The sequence below is a fragment of the Diceros bicornis genome, chromosome 15, assembly GCF_020826845.1.
Source record: "Diceros bicornis minor isolate mBicDic1 chromosome 15, mDicBic1.mat.cur, whole genome shotgun sequence".
Classification (NCBI taxonomy): Eukaryota; Metazoa; Chordata; class Mammalia; order Perissodactyla; family Rhinocerotidae; genus Diceros; species Diceros bicornis.
The window spans coordinates 30,727,927-30,754,039 of NC_080754.1; the positions used below are offsets into that span (position 1 = coordinate 30,727,927).

General features: G+C 37.0%; 1 protein-coding gene across 6 annotated transcripts in view; it reads left to right on the forward strand.

The window, feature by feature from the left end:
- ATP13A3 (ATPase 13A3) overlaps positions 1-26,113 on the forward strand; it is an 84,779-nt gene that overhangs the window by 22,363 nt on the left and 36,303 nt on the right. For 5 of the 6 annotated variants that reach the window (XM_058556092.1, XM_058556091.1, XM_058556095.1 and 2 more), the window contains 15 exons: positions 3,565-3,663; positions 5,471-5,644; positions 6,301-6,483; positions 6,771-6,841; positions 8,528-8,608; positions 9,792-9,861; positions 11,661-11,795; positions 12,255-12,327; positions 15,232-15,363; positions 16,781-16,960; positions 17,103-17,260; positions 17,998-18,186; positions 19,761-19,822; positions 23,207-23,357; positions 25,859-25,975. In XM_058556092.1, the coding sequence (XP_058412075.1) occupies positions 3,613-3,663; positions 5,471-5,644; positions 6,301-6,483; positions 6,771-6,841; positions 8,528-8,608; positions 9,792-9,861; positions 11,661-11,795; positions 12,255-12,327; positions 15,232-15,363; positions 16,781-16,960; positions 17,103-17,260; positions 17,998-18,186; positions 19,761-19,822; positions 23,207-23,357; positions 25,859-25,975 (1,827 nt within the window). In that variant the 5' untranslated portion in view covers positions 3,565-3,612. The remainder of the gene's footprint in view (positions 1-3,564; positions 3,664-5,470; positions 5,645-6,300; positions 6,484-6,770; positions 6,842-8,527; positions 8,609-9,791; positions 9,862-11,660; positions 11,796-12,254; positions 12,328-15,231; positions 15,364-16,780; positions 16,961-17,102; positions 17,261-17,997; positions 18,187-19,760; positions 19,823-23,206; positions 23,358-25,858; positions 25,976-26,113) is intronic. The other variant, XM_058556096.1, reaches the window with a different exon arrangement.

Here is a 26,113-nt window from a genome sequence, read left to right on the forward strand (position 1 = left end):
AGAAGGAGTGCGTCGGTGCATGCCTGGGATCCGAACCCGGGCTGCCAGCAGCGGAGCGTGTGCACTTAACCGCTAAGCCACCGGGCCGGCCCTTTAGTGTAATTTCTTAATCTTTCTGTACTTAGTGTTAGTTGGACTTCTTGGATCTGTGGACTTACATTTTTTTCATCTAATTGGAAAAAATTGGGGCTATTATATCATTACATAATTTTTGATCTCTCCCGCCTTACATGTATATTAGGCTGCTTAAAGTTGTCTTACAGCTACTGATGCTGTTTTTTTTTCCCCCCACTAGTCTCTTTTCTCGCCATTTTTCATTTTGGATATTTCTATTACTATGTCTTCATTGATTTTTCTGCAATTTCTGACATGCTGTTAATCCCATCTGGTATATTTTTCATCTCAGACATTGTACTTTTTATCTTACATTTGGTTTGGTTCTTTTTTTTTTTTTTTATATCTTTTCGTGTCTCTGCTTAACATGTTCAGTCTATCCCTTTGCTTTTTGACCATATGGACTACAGTTACAACAGCTGTTTTAATGTCCTTGTCTACCAATTCTAATATCTTTTTCTGTTCTTGGTCCTTTTCTATTGATTTTTCTCATTATGGGCTGTATTTTCTTCTTTGTGTGCCTGTTAAGTTTTAATTGGATGTCAGACATTGTGACTCATTGGGACTAGATATTTTATATTCCTATCAATATCCTTGAACTTTGTTCTATGAAGCAGCTAAGTTACTTGGAAACAATTTTATTCTTTCAGGTCTTATTTTAAAGCTTTGTTAGGCAGGACCAGAGTAGCTTTTAGTTTAGGGGTAATTTGATCCCATTACTGAAGCAAAACCCTTCTGAACACGCCCCCTGATTCCTTGTGACTAATGAGGTTTTCTGCTGTGGTTGGTGGGAACTGGCATCATCCCAGCCCTATGTGAGCCCTGATGGCTTTTTCCCTCTTACTCTTTTTGGGTGGTTGGTTCCCTGGCCTCTGGTAGTTTCCTCACATAGAAGTGCTGATGAGTACTCAGCTGAAGACTTGAGGGGACCATCTTGCAGATTTTCAGTGTTCTTTCTCTGTGCAGATCTCCCCTCTGCTAATCTGCCCTGCAAACCTGGTCACTCTGGTGCCTCCTCAGACTCCCAGCTTCATCTCTCCATCTCAGGGAAGACTGCTCCCTGCCCCGCCCCCCCCCCCCCCAATGGGTTCCCTGTCCTCCGTTTTTTTGCAAGCCTGGAAACTCTTCAGTTTCTAAACCTGGTCAACTGTAGAACTCCCCTAGTTTGCTTCCCATCCCTGTATTAGTTTCTTTCATTGCCTTGTGTCCAATTCCTTGAAAACTGTCATTTTATATATTTTGTCCATTTTATTGTTGTTGTTGTTTTAGGTAAAGAGCAGATCTGGTCCCTGTTTTTCCATCTTGGTTGAAAGCAGAAGTCTCTCCATATAAGAATTTGAAGGAATTTCTCCCCTCAAGAAACATATTTTAGGTGGTGGTGACGGGAAATGGGGATCAGAATTATTTGTACAATTACTCATCGCTTAACAACAGGGATGGGATACATTATGAGAAATGAATTGTTAGGCAATTTCGTCGTGTTGAGAACATCATAGTGTACTTACACAAACCTAGATGGTATAGCCTACTACACAGCTGGGCTACATGGTACTAACCTTATGGGACCACTCATATATACAGTACGTCATTGACTGAAATGGCGTTATGCAGCGCATTACTGAATTTGGTTATCAAAAGTGACTCTGATGGATCCTGAGTGATGACCCGGAGATTCAGTCCAGAACTTAATGAAGAACCACAGACTAAGGGTTAAGAACCCCAGACTGGCATTCTTTAGTGGGGACAGTGTCGGGGCAGAGTGCCTTTGCCTTACCCTTTGAAGGTAGGCATGGGCACATTTACCACCTTGCAGGAGTGGGCTGTACCTTGCACGTTCAGACAACAGCAGCTCATCTTTTGTACAGGGAAGGAGGTTGGGCTTGCTCATTCTCCCCATAGTCTATAGCAGCAGGTTATAGCCCTAGAGAATAACCGCTACCTCAAGTCATATTGATTTGATGGATCAGTCTTACCCTGGTGGACAACTTTAGTAGTATGCTTCAGGGCTGTAACACTACCCTAGAGAAGAAATTGTTACTAAATTGCCCGAAGCGTTTTGTATTACAATGTGGCTTGTTTTAGAGAAGTTGGACCAGATACCTCCAGAAAGCCCCGACCTTTCCTAGTTCTGACCCTGTCTCTGGGGCTACTGGAATATAGAGAAGCTCTAGGTGCCGGTGCAGGAGGCATCAGTATTTTTTATTGGTCATTTTGTTGATGATGTATATCAAGAGATTTCAGTAGTCTTATATATGGGATTAGTTTGAACTCCTACAGTTGGTTTTATCTGGCTATTAATACATATCATGGAAATATGAAGTAGCTATTGTTGTCTTAGCACAAATTCTATATCAGGTCATTTCATTCAACAATTATTTTTTGAGTGCCTACCATGTGTCAGGCCTGTGCTACACATTGGGTAGATGAGTAGAGGTATGGTATCTGGAACGAGGGAGGAGGTAACACTCCCATTTTGTTCTGCAGAGATCAGCCTAGTCTAGAGCAGTGGCTCTCAAACTCTTTGGGCTCAGATCCTTTTACATTCTTGAAAATTATTATGAACTCTCAAGAGCTTTTGTTTATTTGGGTTATATCTGTTGATACTATGTTAGTTAAGACTGACATATCTTGGAGAATATTAATTTGATGAAACATAACAGTAATAAACTTATTACATATTAAATAACATTTTTGAAAAATATTTTCCAAAAAACAAAAAAAATTCGGAAGAAAACTGGCATTGTTTTGCATTTTGCAAATCTCTTTAAAGTGTGTGAATGTCTAATATTTGAAATTAATCTCTCTTTTTTAAAACAGGAAAAAATTATCAGTGAGGTTGGTGAATTTTCTCCTAGACAAGCATCCCGGGTAGTCAGCAGCAATCAGAAGATTGCTTAGTGGATTTAGACTCAGAATGGGGGCGTCAGTTGAGTGATCTGCAATAGGGGTATGCCTGCCATAGGGATTGACTCTTGGCCAGGGATTGCCATTCATGTTCTAGGTGCTTGGTGAATATTTCTTGGATGATCCCTGAGAGGTTTTGGGTTGGTTTCCCTGCTGGCGCTTTGCCTCTTCACTAGACTTCAGGCAGTAAATTGAGTTATGTGAAGTACTTTTAGCTCAAGATGGTTAAACTAGGCTAGTTCTCTGAGTCTGGGGAATGACAAAGGAACGTTCTCTAGTAGTTTCTCTCAGTATTTAAAGTGTCTTGTAGCAAAGCTATTGCTAGTATAAATTAATGAAATATGCCAAGTTTAGTAAATAATGCATGTTCAAGATCTGGCACACTATTGAAAATGTCATTAGAATCAACTAGCTCTTTAGTGACTGCTTAAATATCATGGTTAAACCTTGATACATGTATCACAACAAGAAATCTGATAGTATGAAGTTATAGGGGCTACTAAGATACAAAATAACTCCCTAACACTTGTTCCTCTTTTCTCTCAGTTATCCTCAACTGTTCTGAAGCACAGGGCCTTTGGAACCACTGTAGATATGGACAAAGAAGAAAGGAAGACTATCAACCGGGGTCAAGAAGATGAAATGGTGATCAGCTTTTATAATTTACTTGTAAAGTGTGAAGAATTTATCTCTGCAGTTTATTATTCTAGGGAAGTAGAAAGTACATTTAAAAAAACAGCTAAATTAATGTGCTTTTCTCATCCTGACTATGTTTTTGAATTGGGATTATGTAACATTTCTGTTTGTTGGCTTTAGTATAATTCCTCTTTCATTTGTGAACTGTTAAAACTTAGAGGAAAGAAGTATGTTTTTTCATTTGTTTAAGAAGTTAAGTTAGCTAATGCTTAAATATAATCTCAAATACAAGATTTCTGATTTTGATTTATAAAAAAGTTTAACATCAGCTTAATGAAAAAACTTGTCAACTCTTTTTGTGTGTGTCAGGGAGAAAAAGAGTTATCAGGTAAAATATAAGACACTCTGTTAAATGTGAATTTCAGATAATTAAGGAATAAATTTTTAGTATAAGGATGTCCCAAATATTGCATAGGACAAACAAAGGAATTATTAGTTTTTTATTTGAAGTTTAAATTTCACTGCGCCCTCTGCATTTTCATTTGCTAAATCTGACATCCCTTGTTGGGGTGGGAGGTAACTGAAACAATTGAAATAATTTGGATCAGGAGTTCAAATTGATCAGTCACTGTGGTATTGGGACAATTAGCTAATCATTTGGGAAAAAAATAGGGTTAAAACCTGCCTCATCTAAATGCAACGTGATATTCTGGATTATATCCTGGAATAGAAATAAGACAGTGGAAAAACTGGTGAAATCCTAATAAAGACTAAGTTTAGTTAATAGTAATGTACCACTGTTACGCTCATGATTTAGGCAAGTGTACCAAGATGTTAACATTAGGAGAAATAGACAAAGCGTCTACAAGAACTCTTAATTTTTTTTTGGTAAGGAAGATTAGCTCTGAGCTAACATCTGTTGCCAATCCTCTTCTTTTTGCTGAGGAAGATTGGCCCTGGGCTAACACCCGTGCCCATCTTCCTCTACTTTAAATGTGGGACGTCTGCCACAGCGTGGCTTGATAAGTGGTGTGTAGGTCCGAGCCCGGGATCTGAACCTGTGAACCCCAGGCTGCTGAAGCAGAGCACGTGAACTTAACCACTATGCCACTGGGCTGGCCCATATTAAGAACTCTTAATATTTTTGTAACTTCTCTGTAAATCTAAAATTATTCCAAAATTAAAAGTTTATTAAAAAACAATCCTACCTTATGACAAGATAAATTCTGGATGAATTAGAAAGGTAAATGTAAAAATGAAATTATAAAAGTTCTAGGAAAATATACTAAATATGAATATGTTAAGTCAGCAGGAAAGAACTTACTAAGAATAACATGAAATGTAAAACCATGACATGTAAATAACAACATGTTTAACTACTTAAAAATACAACTTTGGGGGCTGGCCCGGTGGTGCAGCTGTTAAGTGCGCATGCTCTGCTTTGGCGGCCCAGGGTTTGCAGGTTTGGATCCCAGGGGCGCACCGATGCATCACTTGTTAAGCCATGCTGTGGCGGCATCTGATATAAAGTAGAGGAAGATGGGCACGGATTTTAGCCCAGGGCTGATCTTCCTCAGCAAAAAGAGGAGGATTGGCATTGGATGTTAGCTCAGGGCTGATCTTCCTCACCAGAAAAAAAGGCAACTTTGGCAATGAGCTTGCCAGAAACAAAATTTAAAGATCAATTATGGGTTGGGAAAATATTTGCAGTTTATGTGACAAGACAGTAATACACATCTGGAAAACAAAGAACTTTGGAACTTATTTTCTCTCGTGTCATTTGATATTTAATCATGTGATCACTGTGTCCATACAGGAGATTTATGGCTATAATTTGAGTCGCTGGAAGCTTGCCATAGTTTCTCTAGGCGTGGTTTGCACTGGTGGCTTTCTCCTTCTCCTCCTCTACTGGTTGCCTGAGTGGCGGGTGAAGGCGACCTGTGTTAGAGCTGCAGTTCGAGACTGTGAAGTGGTGCTGCTGAGGACTACTGTAAGTCCGTGTGTTTACATAGCTGATTGTCTGAGGAGTGAAATAATATCTGTGGTGTACTTTGTTCAAAATAATATAAGAAGACAACATCGCTGCTAGGATGTAATGAGGAATACTAATCCTGGTATTTCTAAATCATCTGTGTTTGAAGTGAAAAGAGTATAAAGGAATCACAAATCCACTCCCTTCTTTTTATAGCTTTTGATGCTCAGAGAAATGTATTGCTTGTCTGTCAAGGTCACGAGGCAGTTAGGACTGTATCCCAGATCACTCATTCTCTAGACCAGCTAGCTCCCTTTCTACTCTGTGATGCTGCTACATCCCAGGTTTTTTTTTTAATCCTAATTGAGAGCATTTTGTAAGAGGCTTTAATATCTAGTCTGAGTATGTAGATGGGTAAATTGAGAAATGACTTAGGATTTTTTACGGGGTATTGTATTAGTGAAGAACGTCCTATAAAATGGTGAGCAATGGAAAGCACTTCATGTTTGAATTTATGCGTCTTCATGAAGTGGTTTACTATTTAGTGAGTAGGAAGTGATGCTTTCTCAATTAGAGGTGTGTAAATAGTATGTAAAGAATGGAAATCAAATAAAAATTTATAGGCAGCTATATATGTAATTGACTTTTACCTTTATCCACTTCTCTTTTCTAAGGATGAATTCAAAAGGTGGTTTTGTGCAAAAATTCGCTTTCTTTCTTTGGAAATGCACCCATTTTTGAGTCCAAAATCTATAATCAATAAAGTTTCAAATGGCCATGCTGTTCATTTAGCTGAAAATCGGGCTGAAGAGAACAGACGTGAGATGAGGAAGTATTCACAGACTCAATCGCAACAGGTATTGTTTCTTTAAAATCAAGTTGTTACATTTTATGCTATCATGGACAGCCTATAATTTTGTGCTTGCAGTTATTTTTGTTTGAGATAAATTTATATGCATATAAAATACCGTCTCTATATAACATACAATTTAGGTATTGTTAGAAGAAACAGATGACATGTCACATGTGATCATTTTAATTTTAATGTATGTGGTGTTATATATGATAGATTTGTGTTAGTAAACTTGATTGCTAACAAATAATGATAATGCTTTTTGACGTAACATTTATTTGTGTTCAACAGATTCGTTATTTCACCCACCATAGTGTAAGATACTTCTGGGATGATACTCTTCACAATTTTGATTTCTTAAAGTAAGTTTTTTGATTTTTTTTTTGATTATATTACAAGTATCTTGAAAATGTTCTAGATAGAAAGGAATTCATTCCAGTGTTATGTAAAATTGAAGGTTTGTTATTGCATAACATTTATTCACTTATTCATTAACAACTCCCTGGTGTTATTTGAATACTCACTAACCATTTTAGAATAAATCCCACCTGCAACTTGAACCTTGGCAAAATTTACAGAAAACTTAGAAGCATTATGATCCCCAAATCTGAGTTTGAGTTCTTTTCTCTTTGAGGGTTTGTCTCAAAGTGAATTTTGAGTACACCTCATAGCCTACTGGAATATCTGAACTGTCACCTCCTAATTTGCTGACAGTTCTAGCCAGTTGTAGTTGAGGGATGGAGTGACAGACAAACAGGAATTTAACTTTACTATGTGGATAAAGATGAGATATTTTCAAATGCGTTAAGTCTTGGGTAGGACAAATTGGAGTAATCTCGTAAAATTTATTTTTTGTAGAGGCTTCAAGTTATATAATTACTAAATTCAGATTCTATTTTTACTGCTGTTGTGAAAGTGATTATTATAAACACTCATTGAGTATCATCGCTTGAGAGTGCCAAAGCAACTTTTAATATTAGCTATAAAGAGCGAATACCTTATGAACATTTAAAATAGACACGCATGGATTTTTCCCTCAGACACACTAAAGAATTGGAATGTTCTGGAGTGCACCTGAGCATTTCCACATGCCTAGTTCTGAAGACTATTCCTAGTTAAGAACCATTGCCTATAGAACACTGCCAGTGAGCTGCCATTTTGTTTAAAAAGTTTCTTTTTTACTTGGAGCTGATCCCTGCTGCCTTTGGAGAAGTCATCAACTTCAGTGGGGGAAAAATGCCAAACATATTTGCTGTGTGGCCTTGCCAGCCATAGAAACTTGTAGAATTTAAACTTATCCCAATGATAGCAGTTAATTATGGAGCTTAGTTTTCCTATTTGAAAAAAGTGGAAAAGAATAAATTGTTGTTTAAGATTCTGTTTGCTTTAGAGTTCTATGACTTCTATTCTCAGTTAAAATAAGCATAATTAAGACATTTTGGAGGGAAAAGTAGAATGTTAGTTGAATCCGGTTAGAATTGTTACAGGTTTTAGACATTGCCTGTGTCTCATATAATTCTGTACTTCTCTCTTGAGTCTGTATTAGATCAGGGAAGGATTTGGGTTGATGCTTTTGTGGAAATGAAAGAAAAAGAAATGAATAGGATTTCTTAGTGTGAAGCTTAAAAAATTGAAGAGGGGAAACTATATAGATAAAAGTAAATTGTTTTCATCTTTAGTTTGGAATTCTTAAGTTAGTCATACTTTACCTTTAATTTTATTAGTTTAACTATTAGCTGTTAACAGCTTTGGCACAGCCTTAAAGGAAAATAATAATATCATATAAACATGAGTATTTAGAGCCATCTTATCATGTGATAGATACATTAGATAACTTAGAAGTGGCCACGTTGGAGACTTAGACCTTTTATTATTGTTTATCTTAGGAATTTGAGATTTTAAAATTCTCATTCATTATCTAAATTTTTGTTAAGCGTTTCTATTTGTAAGGAAGTTACACTTTAAAATCAGGAATATAGAAAAATGAGGCATTAAGAAATTTGGATATTTTAAACTTTGTTTAAAGTAAAAACTTTGGATTTATTTAGGGGACTGGATGAAGGTGTTTCTTGTACGTCAATTTATGAAAAGCATAGTGCAGGACTGACAAAGGGGATGCATGCCTACAGGTAATTTTTATCCAACTAAAGTTAGATCTATTATCAAAATACCTAAATAAAGTAGTATATATAGTCCACCCTTTTACTATATAGTTATACATATTAGTAGGTATTTAAATATTATAGATATAGTAGTTGACAACTTATTGATATTTTATTTGGGTAAGAGTGTCTCTCAGTTTAAGAATTATAAAAATGTCGAAGCTGATATTTTGAAGTTGATATCCCTGAAAGTATGCTGTCTTTCACCAATTCTGAGGTGCACATTTTCCCATATTTTAACATCTCTAAAAGGGGGATGTGTCATACGGTGTGTGGAGTATCTTCCTTTAGCATTTTTATCTTTCTTGATAGTACATAAAATAATGGTATGTCTTACAATTGATAGCATCTTAGAATTTCTGAAATATATTATTGGGAATTGTAAGCACAAGCTCAAATTTACTGCAATGAAAATTTGTAAATTGGGAGGTATAATCCTTTTTGTAGTGTTATTCTTTGCTAAAGTGTAAAAATATATCAGCGTATTGCATATTTTAAAGATAAATGCCATTTTTAACTTAGAGATTTTCTTGTACTCCTGTAGCATATTCTTTCAAAGGGTTAGAATATGAAAAAGTTCATTCATTCAGATTTAATACTTCATAAAAGGCAAGAATTGCTGTATCATATAGAAAGTACTATTATAAGGAATTTAAGTGGAAGGATTTAAGCAACTTTTCTTTAGCATTATTTTAAAAAGTCACATGTACAATGTTTTGAAATAAACATTCTAAGTGCAGTATTCTTATTAGAAAACTGGTAAGAGACCCCTCAAATTTACTTACTTAGTCTCTTGCAAAAATTAATTGCAATTCAAAATTGTTGAGACCTATTGTGTTTAAGGATGGAAAAGAAAGCCTTTTGCTGACACGGTTATTACAGACTAGTGGGAAGGATACTTGTCACACAAAAAGATATGAGCCAGAATGAAATAAAATGGTAATAGTATAGTTACCAGTACTGACTACTTTGATTTAAATACTGTAGGTCGAGAATGTAAATGATAGAAGACAAATATTTAGAAACGTGAATGTTAAAGTTCCAGATTTAAGAGCAGTCTGTGGTTTTAGCCTTATCTAATGCAATGTCTTCCCAAATTGTACTATTATATAATATAATGTAATGCTATTGTTATATTTTCCTGTTATAGAAAATTGCTTTATGGAGTAAATGAAATTAGTGTGAAAGTGCCTTCTGTTTTTAAACTTCTAATTAAGGAGGTAAGACTATTGTACGTGTCTCAGCATTTGTGATAATAGATTTGTCAATTTGAAAAAAGCCATGATTTAAGTAATAAGACATTCTTGGTTTTCTGTTTCTAACTTTTCTTTGCTTATAGTTTTACTGGGAAGGTAAGGCGTTTCTCTGGTAAAGAAATAATTTGAGGCATGAATTAGCTGTTTCTATTTTGTCTAATTTTTTCTGCTTTTCTTGTCTGTAGATATTTTTTTTTACTCTCAGAAAGTTGCACATCTAAACTTTGCCCCATCTGACGGATGTATACGCCTGTCTTGTCTTTTTTGCCCCCTATTTTTTTAAACAGTTTATTATGTTTTCTTCTTCACATGGTATTTTGTGGTACATTTTTGGAAATTAGACATTGTACCAGAAGTTTGGAATACAAAACATGACATCATGATTGACACTGAGGGACTTGAAAGCACGTTAGCCTGGGAGGAACACGTGTCAGTAGATATTGTAGTGACTGTTCGGTTGTAAGTGCCATACAGGAGGTGTGAATGAAGGACTGTGCATGTAAAGGAAGGGAGTAAGTGATTTTGCCTAGCAAAGTTAGGCTCTCCAGTCTTCCTTCTGATTTTTGGCTAAAGATCAAGAATTAGTTGTGTTGGGTGAATACGTTTAGTAGAAATAATAGATTATTTTCCATTAGTTCCCGAGAATGGCCATATAATGTTGCTTTAGAACATAGCATAGTATAATGATTAGGAATTAGAAAGCTTGGTTTGTAATATGGTTCCATCAGTAATTAGCTTTGATCTTTAGAAGACCTTCCTCTCTGTTGCTCCTTTATCTATAAAATTGGACTAAGTTCTTTCTAATTATCTCATTTGATTCTGAAGTAAAATGGGGCCATATATGTGAAAGTACTTTGAAAAGTACAGAGGCATCAATTTTAAGACGTTGGGGGGTTTTTAATGAGAGTGGTAAAATACTATGAAATTTGGGTAAACAAAGTTCATTGCCAGGACTCTTTTATCTCCTTTTTTCATTCAGGTTTTAAAATCCTTAATTATTTCATTAGACAATACAAAACAGTATAATTTATCATCTTGTATTTGTCTTCCCTTTGGACTCCACTGAACCTTTGACTTATAAGTAAATTAGTGTTTGGAGTTCATAATAAGTAAGCGTTTGTTCCATTTCATCCATCCTTTAGTAGTGCTGTAATTATTGGGAGTAAATGTACTTTATTGCTAAAGCAGAAGGAAGAATGGCTAAATTCACACATTTTAGCTGTTTCTAGCTGAATCTATGTTTGGGTTTGGTATGAATCTAAATGAACGCAGATAAGTTAAATTGGGCTTACTTAACCAAATTCTAGTAGGGTTTTTTTTTTTTTTTTTTTTTTTTTTTGTGAGGAAGATCAGCCCTGAGCTAACATCTACCAATCCTCCTCTTTTTGCTGAGGAAGACTGGTCCTGGACCAAGATCCATGCCCATCCTCCTCCGCTTTATATGGGACGCCGCCACAGCATGGCCCGACAAGCAGTGCGCTGGTGTGCGCCTGGGATCGGAACCGGCAAACCCCGGGCCGCCACAGCAGAGCGTGCACACTTAACCGCTTGCGCCACTGGGCCGGCCCCCAAATTCTAGTAGTTTTAATGGTAAAAAACGTACCATGCTAATGTCTTGTCCTTCTCTTTAAGTAATATATGCCCTAGAGACTATAGAGCTTATCCTGTAAGTATGTTGTTGGTTACTTCTTAGATGAAAAGGTGAAAAATATGTATGGTTATAAATATCTCATTCAACTTGACTTAAAAATCTTGTTTTTTAGGTTCTCAACCCGTTTTACATTTTCCAGCTATTCAGTGTTATACTGTGGACCACTGATGAATACTATTACTATGCTCTAGCCATTGTGATTATGTCTGTAGTATCGATTATAAGCTCCCTATATTCCATTAGAAAGGTAAGTCCAATTTATGATGGGTTTCACAGCTTCATTTGTATCTTGTAATAACATGTAAGGTGTGTAGAACAGTGCTTCGTATAAAGTAAGTACTTGATACAGTTATTCTCTTAGTTATACGAATATGTACTCCCTTTCTCCCTTTTTTTTGATGTGGGAGAATGCAGGTGGCTTTTACGGTCAGACTATTACTTGACTGCTTAGAGGCCATGAGGATCTATTGTTGCTTATCACAGACTGGAATACTGGAGGGCTGATTCTGCTGTTTTTAGGGCTGTCTCATTAAAGTGCTTCTTATTTGTCTTGCTAAAACATTGAATATTCTTCTAGTCTTGAGATTTTTAAAGGCAGAGTAATATGCATTTATGTATTAAACTTATTTTATATAGCATTCTTGCTTTCTAATATCTTGTAGAGTGGGTTTATTTTAAGCTAGTTAATGTTTTTTTCCTATTTCAGCAATATATTATGTTGCATGACATGGTGGCAGCTCACAGTACTGTGAGAGTTTCAGTTTGCAGAGTAAATGAAGGTCAGTACTTCAGGTGACTCTTGGAAAAGTAAACTAAGAAACATCCATTAAGTACTAATGTATGAAGCAAACCCAGTGTATTATACATATACATTCATTTCTTACTATTTTTTTTTTTTTTGGTGAGGAAGATTAGCCCTGAGCTAACATCTGTTGCCAATCCTCCTCTTTTTGGTGAGGAAGATTGGCCCTGGGCTCACATCTGTGCCCATCTTCCTCTACTTTATATGTGGGACACTGCCACAGCATGGCTTGATGAGGGGTGTGTAGGTCTGCACCCGGGATCTGAACCCACGAACCCTGGGCTGCCGAAGCAGAGTGTGCGAACTTAACCATGGCGCCGCCGGGCTGGCCCCCTACATTCATTTCTTAAGAAATAAAAATATGTGTTTGGATTTGTACTCATCTCTGAGTTTGTGTCGAATTCATTTATATAAAATTGTATTTTTCGTTTTTTGCAATGTGACAGGTACTATACTAGGCTCTGGTTACTAAGATGGACATAGTCCTTGCCATCACTGAACTTCAGTCTAGTTGTAAAGACAGATGATGCACAGTAACAATCAAGTGTGACAAATGCAATGATAGGGAGAGGTCAGAGAACTTAGATATTAGAGCTTATTTACTGTAGGTGTCAGGGATGGCTTCTTTGATAAAGTATTTTGAAGTGCTTGTATTAGCTAGATAAGAGGTAGGTGAGAAGGTGGTAAGGTGGGAGTGAGAGAGGGAGAGAAGAGGGTTCTAAGTGCCCAAAGGTCTGGAAATTAGAAGAGTTCCGTCATTGTAATAACAAAGAAACTCAGTTTGGCAGATGCAGCAACTAGATGCTGAACAGCCTTCTAAGGCATGTTAAGGAATTTGGACTCATTCCAAAAGGCAATGGAAAGCCATGGAAGGGTTTTAAGCAGAAATAGTGATATCTTATGTGCCTTTTTGAAAAAATCGTTCTAGCTGCCATGTTCAGACTGGTGTAGAGGGGAGTAATATTGAAGGCATGAAATGGACCAAGATGAAGGTTGTGGAGATGGAGAGAAATGAGATGGGTTTGAAATATACTTAAATGTGGGCATTGAACAGGATTTGGTGATTCATTGGATGCAAGGTGATAGAGCAGTATCAGGCCGGGGGGATGGACATTGGTGCCATTTAATTAAATAGGAAATACTAGAGGAGAAGGAAGATTGTAGAGGAGGATAACGTTTTGGATGTCTTAGTTTTCTGGTAAGATACTGAAGTGCTGAAGGAGATAAATGGGAGGCAGCACAGCATTGTGGGCCTTGGAGGCAGTGGCCACTTTGATTTGTTGAGAATATCAAATCAGTCTGCATTCTCTTGGCTCAGTACACCATATCCAGGTGTAAACATAGTTTGGCCCAGCAGGTGGCTTCCTTCCTTGTGCTTCCTGATCACTTACTGCTTTAGCTGGGGGTATCTGCCTCTCCTAGCTGCAGTCGCAGATGTGTGGCTTATTGGTGCTCCTCCTCTTCCCACTCTGCTGCTGCTGAAGACACTGAGGATGCTACTAGGGCAGATGCAGCATCCAGTGTGTATCTTACTTAGCTTCTTTGTGTAGTCTAACAGATCACTGATATTTTGTTTCCTGGTACACCTAACAGAAATTTCAAGTGACGTTAAAGCTTTAAAAGACTCAAGTTTTTTAAATAAGTCATCTTATTAAAAAATGAATATTGTTTTACCTACGGTGTACTAAATATCATTAGAATTCTTTAAAAGTTGTTTCCTCATAGTTTAGTAAAGTCCTTCTTCCTTTTTTTTTAGAAAGGAAAGATTATTTGTCCTACAGACTAACATCACAAACACTAGTTTTCTCCTCACCTGCCTTTGTTTACAAACTCGTGTAACTCTTCTGAGCATAGTATTAAACCTAAGGGGGAAGAATGAGAGGGAGGGAGAGAGAATGCCCAAATATAAGGCAATCCTAAAGAAAAACCTTTTTTTTTTTTGTGAGGAAGATCAGCCCTGAGCTAACATCCATGCCAATCTTCCTCTTTTTTTGCTGAGGAAGACTGGCCCTGAGCTAACATCCGTGCCCATCTTCCTCCACTTTATGTGGGATGCCGCCACAGCATGGCCTGACAAGCAGTGTGTCAGTGCGTGCCTGGGATCCGAGCCCGGGCCGCCAGCAGCGGAGCGCGTGCACTTAACTGCTATACCACGGGGCTGGCCCAAGAAAAACCTTCTTTTACTTGAGAAGATCTTTTAAAGAAGTGTTTAGTTAACTTGAATATAATACATAAATTTCTAAGGAAATAATGAACTAGATAAAAATATTACAGTGTTTAACTTATAAATTTATTTAAAATAATATCTAAAATATTATTGGGACTATTGTAGGAATACTGAGAAGGCAGTGAGACTTTATGGGTTATGAATAGTGGCAATGAGACAAAAAATGCTGTGAAAAATGCTGTTAAAAAAGGAAAGTACGCTCAAATTTCCAATGCTTTCTTCTGTTTCTGAGGGATTACAGAAATCTGAGTTTGTTTACCTGTTGCAGGGGGATCTCATGTGTGGGCTCTCTGTGTCTCTTTTCTAAGAATGGGCTGATAGCTAAACTCGATCATGGACCATTGTAATGAGTGTTGAAGCCCGCCTACCTGTTTACAGGTCAGAAAGCACTTGGCATCACCTGTGCACAGATGGTGGTCTGTCAGGGGACAAACTAGCTGACATACTTAAACACCATGTTTTGTTAGCCTAAAGAGTAATAATCTTATTTGTTGAAACTCTTCATTTATTAGGATTTTTCTCTGTAACTCCATTATGTTTTCAACTTCTTATTGAGATCAGATGGCCTTTGGATAGTTCTTTTGTTTGCTGTATTTTTATTCTGAGTTAAAGAAGATTCTTTTCAGACTTTCCTTTTTCTGTCTTTAACTCCAGAAGTAGACGAGATCTTTTCTACAGACCTTGTGCCGGGAGACGTCATGATCATTCCACTGAACGGGACAGTCATGCCTTGTGATGCAGTGCTTATTAATGGCACTTGCATTGTAAACGAAAGCATGTTAACAGGTAAACTCAGTCACAGAAGTAAAAATAAGATGAGTTGTTTATAATATTAAGATTAAGTAGTTACCGATTAAGCTATTTCAAAATTAGCTATGCTATTTGTATCCTTCACTTGTGAATGTCGTAAATGTGATGGATAGTGAAGATTTTTTTTGAGGGGACCAAATGCTGCATTGTGCTCAGCTGTGATACTAAATCACTGTGCTGGAGTTCATTGCGTTTCTTGGCCTGCTTCTGGCCACTCTTGTGACATGAGGACACGGTTTATAGTGAGAGAAGAGAAAGGAAGTCATTGCCCACAGACAATGCAGCATATTTACTTCCCTATTTGATGTGTAAAACGTGGGAATAAAGATTTTATATTTTTCTTAAACTGGGGAGAAGTAGACTTTACAATGACTTCCTTTTGAAAATTCACTATCTGGAGGTAGAGCTTTATATATTTTTATCACATGAATTTTTTATTTATTTTTTTTATTTATTTTTTGTGAGGAAGATCAGCCCTGAGCTAACATCCATGCCAGTCCTCCTCTTTTTGCTAAGGAAGATTGTCCCTGGGCTAACATCCATGCCCATCTTCCTCTACTTTATATGGGACACTGCCACAGCGTGGCCCGACAAGTGGTGCATCGGTGCGTGCCCGGGGTTCTGAACCCTGGCCGCTAGCAGCGGAGTGCGCGCGCTTAACAGCTACACCATGGGGCCGGCCCCCATGTGAATTTCTTTTTATTGTCATAGTCAATCTGGCAAGAAAGGGATTCCTGTATAATACATTTTTGAATTGCTAAGAATCTTGTCTTAAAACATACTCACAAACATAAATATCCCCACATACTTGCCACCTTTGAAGCAAGAAGTGTGAATGCTACAAGGAATTAAATTTTAATGTTAAAAAGAATTTGGCTGTTACTGTTTGAGAGAACTGCCATCCTACTCTGTCCTCTCTCCCATGCCCAGATGCCTTTTCTGTTCCCTAGTCGTGTGTGTGTGCATCCGTGCATGCATGTGAGTGCACGCACATGTGTGTAGGGGGTGGTTAGGAGTAGGTCTTGACATCTCTGGGTGTGCTTGAGGTTGCAGGGTGCCTTTCAGTTCAGGTCTTAGGGATAAGAGAACAGGTGCTGGGGTTGTGGCAACTGCCTGGTCTTCTTATTTGAAACTTGACATGATCCTCTCCACATGGTTACCTTTGAGTCACAGATCACTTTCAGGAGTTATTGTGGGAGACAAGATTTAATATTTTGGGGTAAGGAAGTTGGTAGACAAAAAGCTAATGATGAAGCTGTGTTATCCACATTAGACTTCTTAATAACATTGTAAACAGTATGATAACATTTAGGATATTTAACAGTTCAAGATTTGTATTTTAGATGCTGGTTTCTATGCTTTAATTTATAATATTTTTCTTTTTTTTTTAAAGGAGAAAGTGTTCCAGTGACAAAGACTAATTTGCCAAATCCTTCAGTGGACATAAAAGGAACGGGAGATGAATTATATAGTCCAGAAATACATAGGCGACACACTTTGTTTTGTGGGACTACTGTAATTCAAACTCGTTTCTACACTGGAGAGTTTGTCAAGGCCATAGTAGTTAGAACAGGTAGAAATCATTTAATCTCTGCTTGCATGGTTTAGCGTATTTGATGCCTACTGAATGTTTAAAAAGAGATTCTGTTTTGGGATATAATTCTCATTTTCTTATAAAAATAAGGTCATTTTCTTCTTTAATTTTCTTTTTAAAGGATTTAGTACTTCCAAGGGACAGCTCGTTCGTTCCATATTGTATCCCAAACCAACTGATTTTAAACTCTACAGAGATGCCTACTTGTTTCTGCTGTGTCTCGTGGCGGTGGCTGGCATTGGGTTTATCTACACTATTGTCAATAACGTTTTAAATGAGGTTCGTATGTGGGACTCTTAATAGGGTTTGATTCTTGATTATCACATGTGGCTATTGAGGGTTTGAAATGTGGCTAGTGAGACTGAGGAACTAAAATTTCAATTAATTTGAATTAATTTTACCTTAAAAAAGCCATATGAGACTAGTAGCTATTATACTAGAAAGTACAGATATAGAACATTTCCATCATAGCAGAAAGTTCTTTTGGACGGCTCTAGTTTAGATGGTGTTTTATTTGCTTTCTTGTGACTTAAAGGGAGGGGTGACCACATACTCACCAAAAAGCTTTACTTTGTCTTTTTTTAACCTCTGGGATATACAGCATTAAAATTATTTGTGATTACTTAATTGATGGTATTTCTAAGGGACCTTGTCAAATTTCTCTTTTCTGTCCCCTGTAGAGGCTGGCACAGTATGGTGCTTGTAGTAAGAGTCCATATCTGATAGATGTTTTTGAACTTTGAAGTGTGTTGTGTGTGAAGTATGTAGAGCTATTAAAATGAGTTTCCTTTAAAAGTAGCTCTCATTCAGCAGTCCATTGATGATTCATTGAGCTTCCTATTTTGCAGAATCTCTAAAGGGAAAAAAATTATAAATGGTTAATAGATGTATGTGGACACGCACTTCTTATATATAAAATTGGAAATGGTTTATAGATTTTTTCACAAAGAAATACCCACATTAGATTAGTAAGTATTTGATATTGGTGGTCTGACATTTATTTTTGTTACTTGTAGGTAGAAGTTGGGGTAATAATTATTGAGTCTCTTGATATCATCACAATTACTGTGCCACCTGCACTTCCGGCTGCACTGACTGCTGGTATTGTGTACGCCCAAAGGAGACTGAAAAAAGTTGGTATTTTCTGTATCAGTCCCCAAAGGATAAATATCTGTGGACAGCTGAATCTTATTTGCTTTGACAAGGTTGGTTCAGTTTCATAATCATTCTCAAAGGTTACTTTGCAGTTTTTAAATATTTAGATTAATGGTTTCTAGATTCTTTATCAACTAATTTGCACACATTATTTTATATTTCTCTAATTTTCCTCTTTTTCAACTTATTTGGCACTTGCGTCATTTTTGTATATTTCATCTTAGTGCTTTTTCAATTTTTAATACTTTGGATATTGCCTATTTGCCCAAATCTGCAGATGACTAGTCATTCAGATCCAGAATTATGCCAAAGATCATCTGATCTGTTGTGTTTTTAACAGAATAGGCTCCATACAGATATATTTACTGGAATTTTATTGCTATAAAGTATATATGCCTAGTGTTTGCTGTGATTTTATTGAATATGTTTCAGAATTATGGAGGTCACTGATTTTGTGGTTTTATGTAAAAATGACAAATTTTGTGCCTGTGTGAAGTATACCTTGCCTCTTACACAGAGTTTCCTTTCCTTGGCTGAAATTAGTTTTCCTAAAAGTTTTATTTTGAGAATTGAATCTTGACCAAGAAACCTTCCATCAAACTCTTGTGGGTAACTGATCATGATAAGAATTTGATTTTTGTGCATCTTCATTATTAAAGGAAAAAAATGTGAGACATTTTGTAAAAAGCAAAAAAAGGGGTCATATCTCAAAACTATATTTCATATTTATCTGTTCAGAAAATTTCACTTATGCTTGTCTTTTTTGGAAACATTATGATTAAAATTCTTAAGTAGACACAAAAGTGGAGAGAAGATGTAAGTGTAATAAGCCCTCACTTAGCCGTTACCCACCTTTCACAGTTAACAATATTTTGTTAATCTGACTTCATCTACCCCTGCACTTTGAAGGCGGCAGCATCAGATATTCTGTTACTTCACCCTAGAAGATGTTTTAAAAAAAACAGTACCGCACTATCATCATCACTGCTTAATATACTTAACAAAATCAGCAATTCCTTAGTATTATCTAATATCCAGTTCATATTCAGATTTCTCTGCCTTTCTCAAAAATGTCTCAGAATTTTTACAATTTGTTTTTTCAGTCAGAATCCAAATAAGATTACAATTATCTGTAACAGTTGCTTTTCTTACCCCTTATCCCCAGTTATCTTACAGGAACCAGGTCATTTACGTCCTGAATTTGGCTGATTGCTTCCTCCTGATGTCATTTAACTTGTTCCTCTTCCCTTTTTGGCTCCCTATGCCCTAATCTCTCCCTCCCATATAGGCTCCTTTATTGATTGATAGGTTGATTGGTGCATTGTTCTACTGTTTTAAATAATGCAAGCACATAAATATATAGTCTACACGTATACCCCAGCCTCCCCTGCTCCCCACACACACACACACAAATAGGGGAACCATACTGTAGGGAGTGTTCTAATCCCTTTTCTTCAGCTTGTGTATTTGTCCTAGAAGGTACTCCTATCGTAGAATGTACAGAGACCTTGTTTCCTTTTTTATAGCTGTATAGTACTCCACTGGGTATATGCAGCGTAGCATTTCATGATTTTTGTTTTTGGAGGCGCTATCTACTTTGTACATGTGTGCTTTTTTTTTTTAGACTGGAACTCTTACTGAAGATGGTTTAGATCTTTGGGGGATCCGACGAGTGGAAAATGCACGGTAAATGTTAGCTAGATTTGATCATTAGTTAATTTTTAATAAACATTTTGATATATGAAACATTCAAACATATAGAAACTCATATAACAGACAGCTGTGTACCCACCACCAAGATTAAGCCATTGACATTTTGCCGTATTTGCTTCAGATCTCTTTTAAAAGATTTAAAATATTACAGATATTGTCAAGTCTTAATCTATCTCTTTTCCCATCCCTACCATCGTTCTGAAGTTGTGTTTTATTATTATCTTTGCATGTTTTTATATTTTCACTACGTATATCCATCTTTAACAAGATCTATAAATAAATATACACGACTGATAGACTGTACATATGTTTTTGCTGCTTTTTTGCCTCTTAATATTGTTTTCAAGATTTATCCATGTTGATAAGTATAGATCTAATTTATTAATCTTAACTGTTTGCTACTCCACTGTTATGATTAAACTAAAATATCTGTTCTTCTACTAAGGGACAGTTTCATTTTTTTCCCCCCTTTCCCCTCCACTTTCACCAACAGTGCTGGAATTAAGATTCTTACACACCCTGCTTGTGAGCATGTGCTTGAGTTTCAGTAAGCTAGTGTCTTAGATATGTCAGTGCTGGGTTATATAGCGCACGCATGGCTGCAGCTGTAGTAGTAGTTCCTGCTTGCTCTCTGAGTGAGGCACTAGCTCGCACTCTCGCCCTCAGTGGTTCTGAGGACCTGTTGCTCCACATCCTTGCCAGACTTGGTGTTGTCAGACTTCTTATTATTGCCAAATGGATAGATACGAAGTGGATGGTATTTCATTGTGGCTTTATTTGCAGTTTCCTCATTATTTGTAAAGCTGAGCACATTTTCACATTTTTGGAAGGAGAGTCATTTAGTGTTCTTTGTGTATTGTCAGTTTATGTCCTAATTTTTCTATCGTGTTGTTAGTCTTTATCTTATTCATTTGTTAGAAGTCCTTCGTATTTTCTGAATAGTAATCTTTTTCAGTACTGTGTGTTGCAAAAATATTCCACCAATCTGTCCCATCTTTTATTCTGTTTTTGTTGTCTTTCGATGCTTAAAGTTTTACTGCTATAGTTGTGTTTATGTCATTTTTTTCTCTCAAAAGTGAGCGGGATTTTGGTTTATATAATTCGAGAGACTGTTGTTTGGCTCATGTAATTTCAGAGTTGTTACATCTTCTTGGTAAATAGTTTGTCACATTATGACCTTATTTATCTCTAATAATTCATCTTGCCTGAAATTCTGTGTCATCTAATATTTACGTAGTTACACACCAGTTTTCTTTTGCCTAATGTTTGCCTAGTGTATCTTCCATCTCTTTACTTTTCAGTCTTTCTGTGGCATTGTGTTCATTTGTTGTGATTTCAGATATATTTGAAATGATTTCTACCATCGCTTACCCCAATTCACACACACATTTTTTCATATTTTTCTCTCGTATTTTCTCAGAATTTATACATTCTAATCTTTTACTGCTTGTCCTTAAATAATTAATAGTCATATTTAGAGTCTAAAGTTCATGGGTATCTATTGGTTTCTTAACCCAAAAAAACCCCACAGACTGTAGAATACTTTTACTTTGATTATTCCCCTCCCTTCTTATATGTATTTGTTGTATAATATTTTACGATTATGATTTTGGTTTTATACAATCTGCATGCTAAGATTTACGTAGGTTTTCAAATATCTTTACTAACCATTGCTTCTTGTTTCCCATTCCTCTGGATTAAATTGCCATCTTGAACTACATTCATTAGTAATTCTTCGTTTTGCTGTCACTCGTGGGTGATGGTGTGACTGTAGATTTCTAGGTCAACAGTTATATTCTCTCAGCACTTTGAAGGTGTTACTCCATTTCTCCTGACTCCTTTTGTAACTGCTACGGAGAAGTCCGAGTCTCTAGTAATCTCTTTTCTCCCTTGTTGTTTCAAAAATACTTCTTATCCTTGATTTCTGCAGTTTCACCATGATCTGTGCTTTTCATAAATTCTGGAAATTTTTTAGCGTCTTTCTATTCCTTTATGGCCTTTCCTGCGTTCTTTGTTTTCTCTCCATCTGGGAATCCTAACCATATATTGGACAAGAAATTTCATTTGGTTCTTTCCAAATCTGCCTCTCTTCCTCTCTCCCTATGGTATCTTGTTCTTTTTCTAAGTCTTTAATTTAAAAATGCCTTTTTTGCATTCTTTCAGATTGCCATTCTAGTTTTTCAAATTTATGAGATTCTAATTCTGTCTTTGTTGTGTCTGTTGACTTGTGAGAATTGTTTCCTGGTGTGTTTTTAAATTATGGCCTCATATGTAGCAGAATTTTTCTTTGAGACTCCTTGGTGGCTGTGTTGTGAGAGCCAAGAGTAATATCAGTGGTGCCAGACAAGCATTCGTGTTACTGTAATAAGCCTGGGGACTTCTGGACCAGGTGGCAGCATGTATTCAAATCCAAACCTCATCCTGAGTAGTGTAGTGGTTCAGAGTTTAGGCCCTGAAACCTGTCCTCCTATGTTTGAATGCTTGCTCTGCCACTTATGTGCTGTGTAACCTTGACAAGTCACTTAACCAGTCTGCTTTATAAAATGGGGGTAATGAAACACCTTCCTGTGGTGTGAAGATGAAATAAGTCAAATATATTTCAAGTTCTTAGAACGGTGCCTAGTGCAGAGTAAACATTATATAGATATTAACTATTTTCTTGAACTTTGGGTGAGGGAAAAAGATAAGCTTATTCTTAGTTATGCCTTTGGGTCTGTGGATAAGTTTTTTCTAGTATATTCTTTTTCTAAGGATGTAGCTCTTCAAGAGCACTGGCTTTCTTGGGCGAGAGGGATTCTTTCAGTTTCCCTCCCGACGTTGTATGTGGCAGGACTTTGCCTCCTGTTCCAGTGTGGGTGTAAACCCAAGTCCTTCGGTACTGAGGTGGCTTCCCTCTCCTTCCTTCTCCCCCGGGCTCACGGCATCCACGCAAGTTCACACCCCTCTGATTTTCCTCTCTCTCTCTTTCTGGCACTTAAAACTTTCCCTTTCTTTCTTATGAGCTCAGTTTTGCATTTAAAAGATTGTATGTTACACGTTCATTTTGTGTTTTTACATATTCCAATCTGCCATATGTCCATAGGCAGGAGTTTTAATTACTGTTTAATATCTAGTATTTTCTATATTGCTATGTCTGGCTTAGTTATTCAGAATCTAAGGTAATATTGTATTTTGGTCATCTATAGTTTTCATGGAAGAAAATATTTTTGAATGCCAAAACTATTGTGAAAATGAATACATGGAGAAATGTGTAAACATTTTATTTCCATCTTTTAAAATTATAAAAACTGAATATTGTTAGAGTACTGTCTTGAGTCTTGGGATTTATGAATCTAATTCAGTGCATTTTATATTTAGTTTTCTTTTGCCAGAAGAAAATGTTTGCAATGAGCTGTTGGTAAAGTCTCAGTTTGTTGCTTGTATGGCTACTTGTCATTCACTGACAAAAATTGAAGGAGAACTTTCTGGTGATCCCCTTGATTTGAAAATGTTTGAAGCCATTGGATGGGTAAGTTCAATGTTTTAAAGCACAAGTAACTTTAGGAAACTATAGTAAAAGTTACCTTGCAGAAGGATTGTTTCTGCTGGTTGTTTTGATGACAGTATATCTTGTACATAAAAGGAACTATGTAATTTCTAAAGATACATCACTGGAGAGAAATTTCTACTTGTGTAAAAAAAAAAAGTCTGTTTTAGTTAAATTGACTCATTTAAACACCTTTAATAGATGATGACCTGCTCAGGCCCCTGCCTTATGTTTATAAGAGAAACCAGCTATCAGCAACGTGGGGCAGTGGGCCTGAGTCAGTAGATGATCTTCAGCATCAGTGCAGGTAAAAAGTATGGAGTAGTCACATGTCTTCAGTGTTCTTTTGTCCTCCTCTCCTACGTGCTGTGTCCTTACACACACATACACACACGCACAGAGGTGTGTGTGTGTGTGTTTACAACTTCCTTCTATTTGTTTTGCCATTGACCATTTTAATTTCTGAGTGCTTATTATGTTCTGTGGTTGTTAGCATTTTACTGCATTCAGTTCTTCTTTATTATAGATGCAATAATAGTTTGTTTTCAAAATTCCCTTCTGCTTTCTGAATTATTTATTTTCTCTGGGTCAGTTTTTTTCCCCTCCCTGCACTTGGTCTTTCTCCTTCATGCTTTTGTTTTCATTATACATCTTGATGGTCTGGGTAGCTGCAGTGAGATTTTTATCCTTGCTGATATGTGTGTTAGTCTGTTTTCTTGAGAAGCATCTCCATTAAGGGGAAGGCTGACTGGGGGAGCTGGCTGTGTGTTGGGTGGCTCTCATCAGCAGGTGTTCTTCAGTTTCAGAGGAGCAGAGTTAATCTTCAGGTTGCTTTCCTCTCCGCTCCACAGTGCTGCAACAGCAGAGCTCTCCTCTGGTGTGCTAACGCGCCTAGCAGCCCTTCTCCTCTCAGACAGGTAGTTCCTGTCTCTAGAGAATGAATCCCTGGTTTTGGTTTTGTTTTTTTTTGCTTAGCTCAGCTATCCTGGCTGATAAGAAGTGCACCTCTCCTCTACGTCGTCTTGTGTTAGTCTGGGCTGCTGTTTCCTTCATTGCTGTATCCATCAGTATGTTTCAGTTCTCCTTTTGTCTTCATCTTTGAAGTCCCCCCTCCTTGCTTTCCTTTCTGTTTATGTTTACAGGTTTATTTCTTTTTTTTTTTGTTTTTTGCTAGTATTTTGAAAGAGGAGTGAGATGAATGAATGAAGTGCTCTGCCATCTTTTGAAAGCTCACAATAAATACTCATTAAATTTAATTCCCAAGAAGAGGCCCACTCCATTTATAGAGCGTAAAGCAAAATAGGGCTGATTGATCTTTGATGTTCTCTAAAGCTTCTCTCCAACTGAATAGATTTTCAGTAGATTTAGTGTTCTGTCTGTGGATCTTTTAAAAAATGGGTTAAATCAGTAAGTTTGTATACTGGCATGTTTTCTTGACTCTGGGATGCTTTGGTGCTTGGTCTTACCACAAATTATCAGTAGCATGTTTTCACGTAACAGGCGCTGCTCTTATTTGACGTGGTTGATACCATGTAAGATGCATCCTCATTTCAGAGATGTTAAAATGTGTCTTATAATTGTAGAAAATTGGCTATTTGGACACAATGCCCACTACCATCATTTTCCCATTGATTGATTCTTTCTTGTATAGAGCCAAATTAGTTTATTGTTTCTCATGTATGTGTATTTAAGTGAATTTTTTTTTACCAAAAGCAATGTGTTTTTTTTTGTGCGTGTGTGTGAGGAACATCAGCCCTGAGCTAACATCCATGCCAATCCACCTCTTTTTTGCTGAAGAAGACTGGCCCTGAGCTAACATCCGTGCCCATCTTCCTCCACTTTATGTGGGACGCCACCGCAGCATGACCTGACAAGCAGTGCATCGGTTCGCTCCCGGGATCTGAACCCGGGCCACCAGCAGCAGAGCGAGCTCACTTAACCGCTACACCACGGGCCCGGCCCCCCAAAAGCAATGTTTTTAAATTAAATTTCAAGCAGTTAGGGTAGTAGTATCTTAACCAGCAGTGTTCAGGCTGAAACACTAAACTCACATCTTTGTACCTCAGTGTATTCTTTCCCCAGTGATTCCATTAGCCGTGTCTGAGCTCCATATACTTTTGAGTCCTCTTAGCAGAAAGGAAGCCCCAGATGGCAGACTGAAAACTTTTGGAACTGCAAGAACCTTCTGTTTTTTGCAGAACTAGTCTCTAAACCCAACAGTTTGTAGGCGCCAACTTAGAGAAGCTTTTCTCTATTTCTTTACCCGCTTCTAACCTCTGCCTCCCCTCTCCCATGGGTTGCTAGGACTTTAACTAGCTTTGTTTATATTTTGTTTTACTTTATTAATGATCTAGTAGTGCTCATGTATTCCTTGGACACTGATTTTTTTTTCCCATTCACCGAAGGTAGTCATAATGTTTCATTTAAAAATGAAACCAATGAATTGATTTTTGTGAAGCAACCTGTTGAACATTTCCTTTCAGATTCTGGAAGAAGCAACTGAAGAGGAAACAGCACTTCATAATCGAATTATGCCTACTGTGGTTCGTCCTCCAAAACAACTGCTTCCTGAATCTACACCTGCAGGAAACCAAGAAATGGTGCGAAAACATTTTAAGCTAGATACTGTTGATGCTCACGTTTAATCTTCAGTGTGAAACGTTGCTAGAAGATGAAATCACATGTCCTTTATTTAACTCTCATGCAGATATTAATATTTTAACTGCATTTATCAGAAA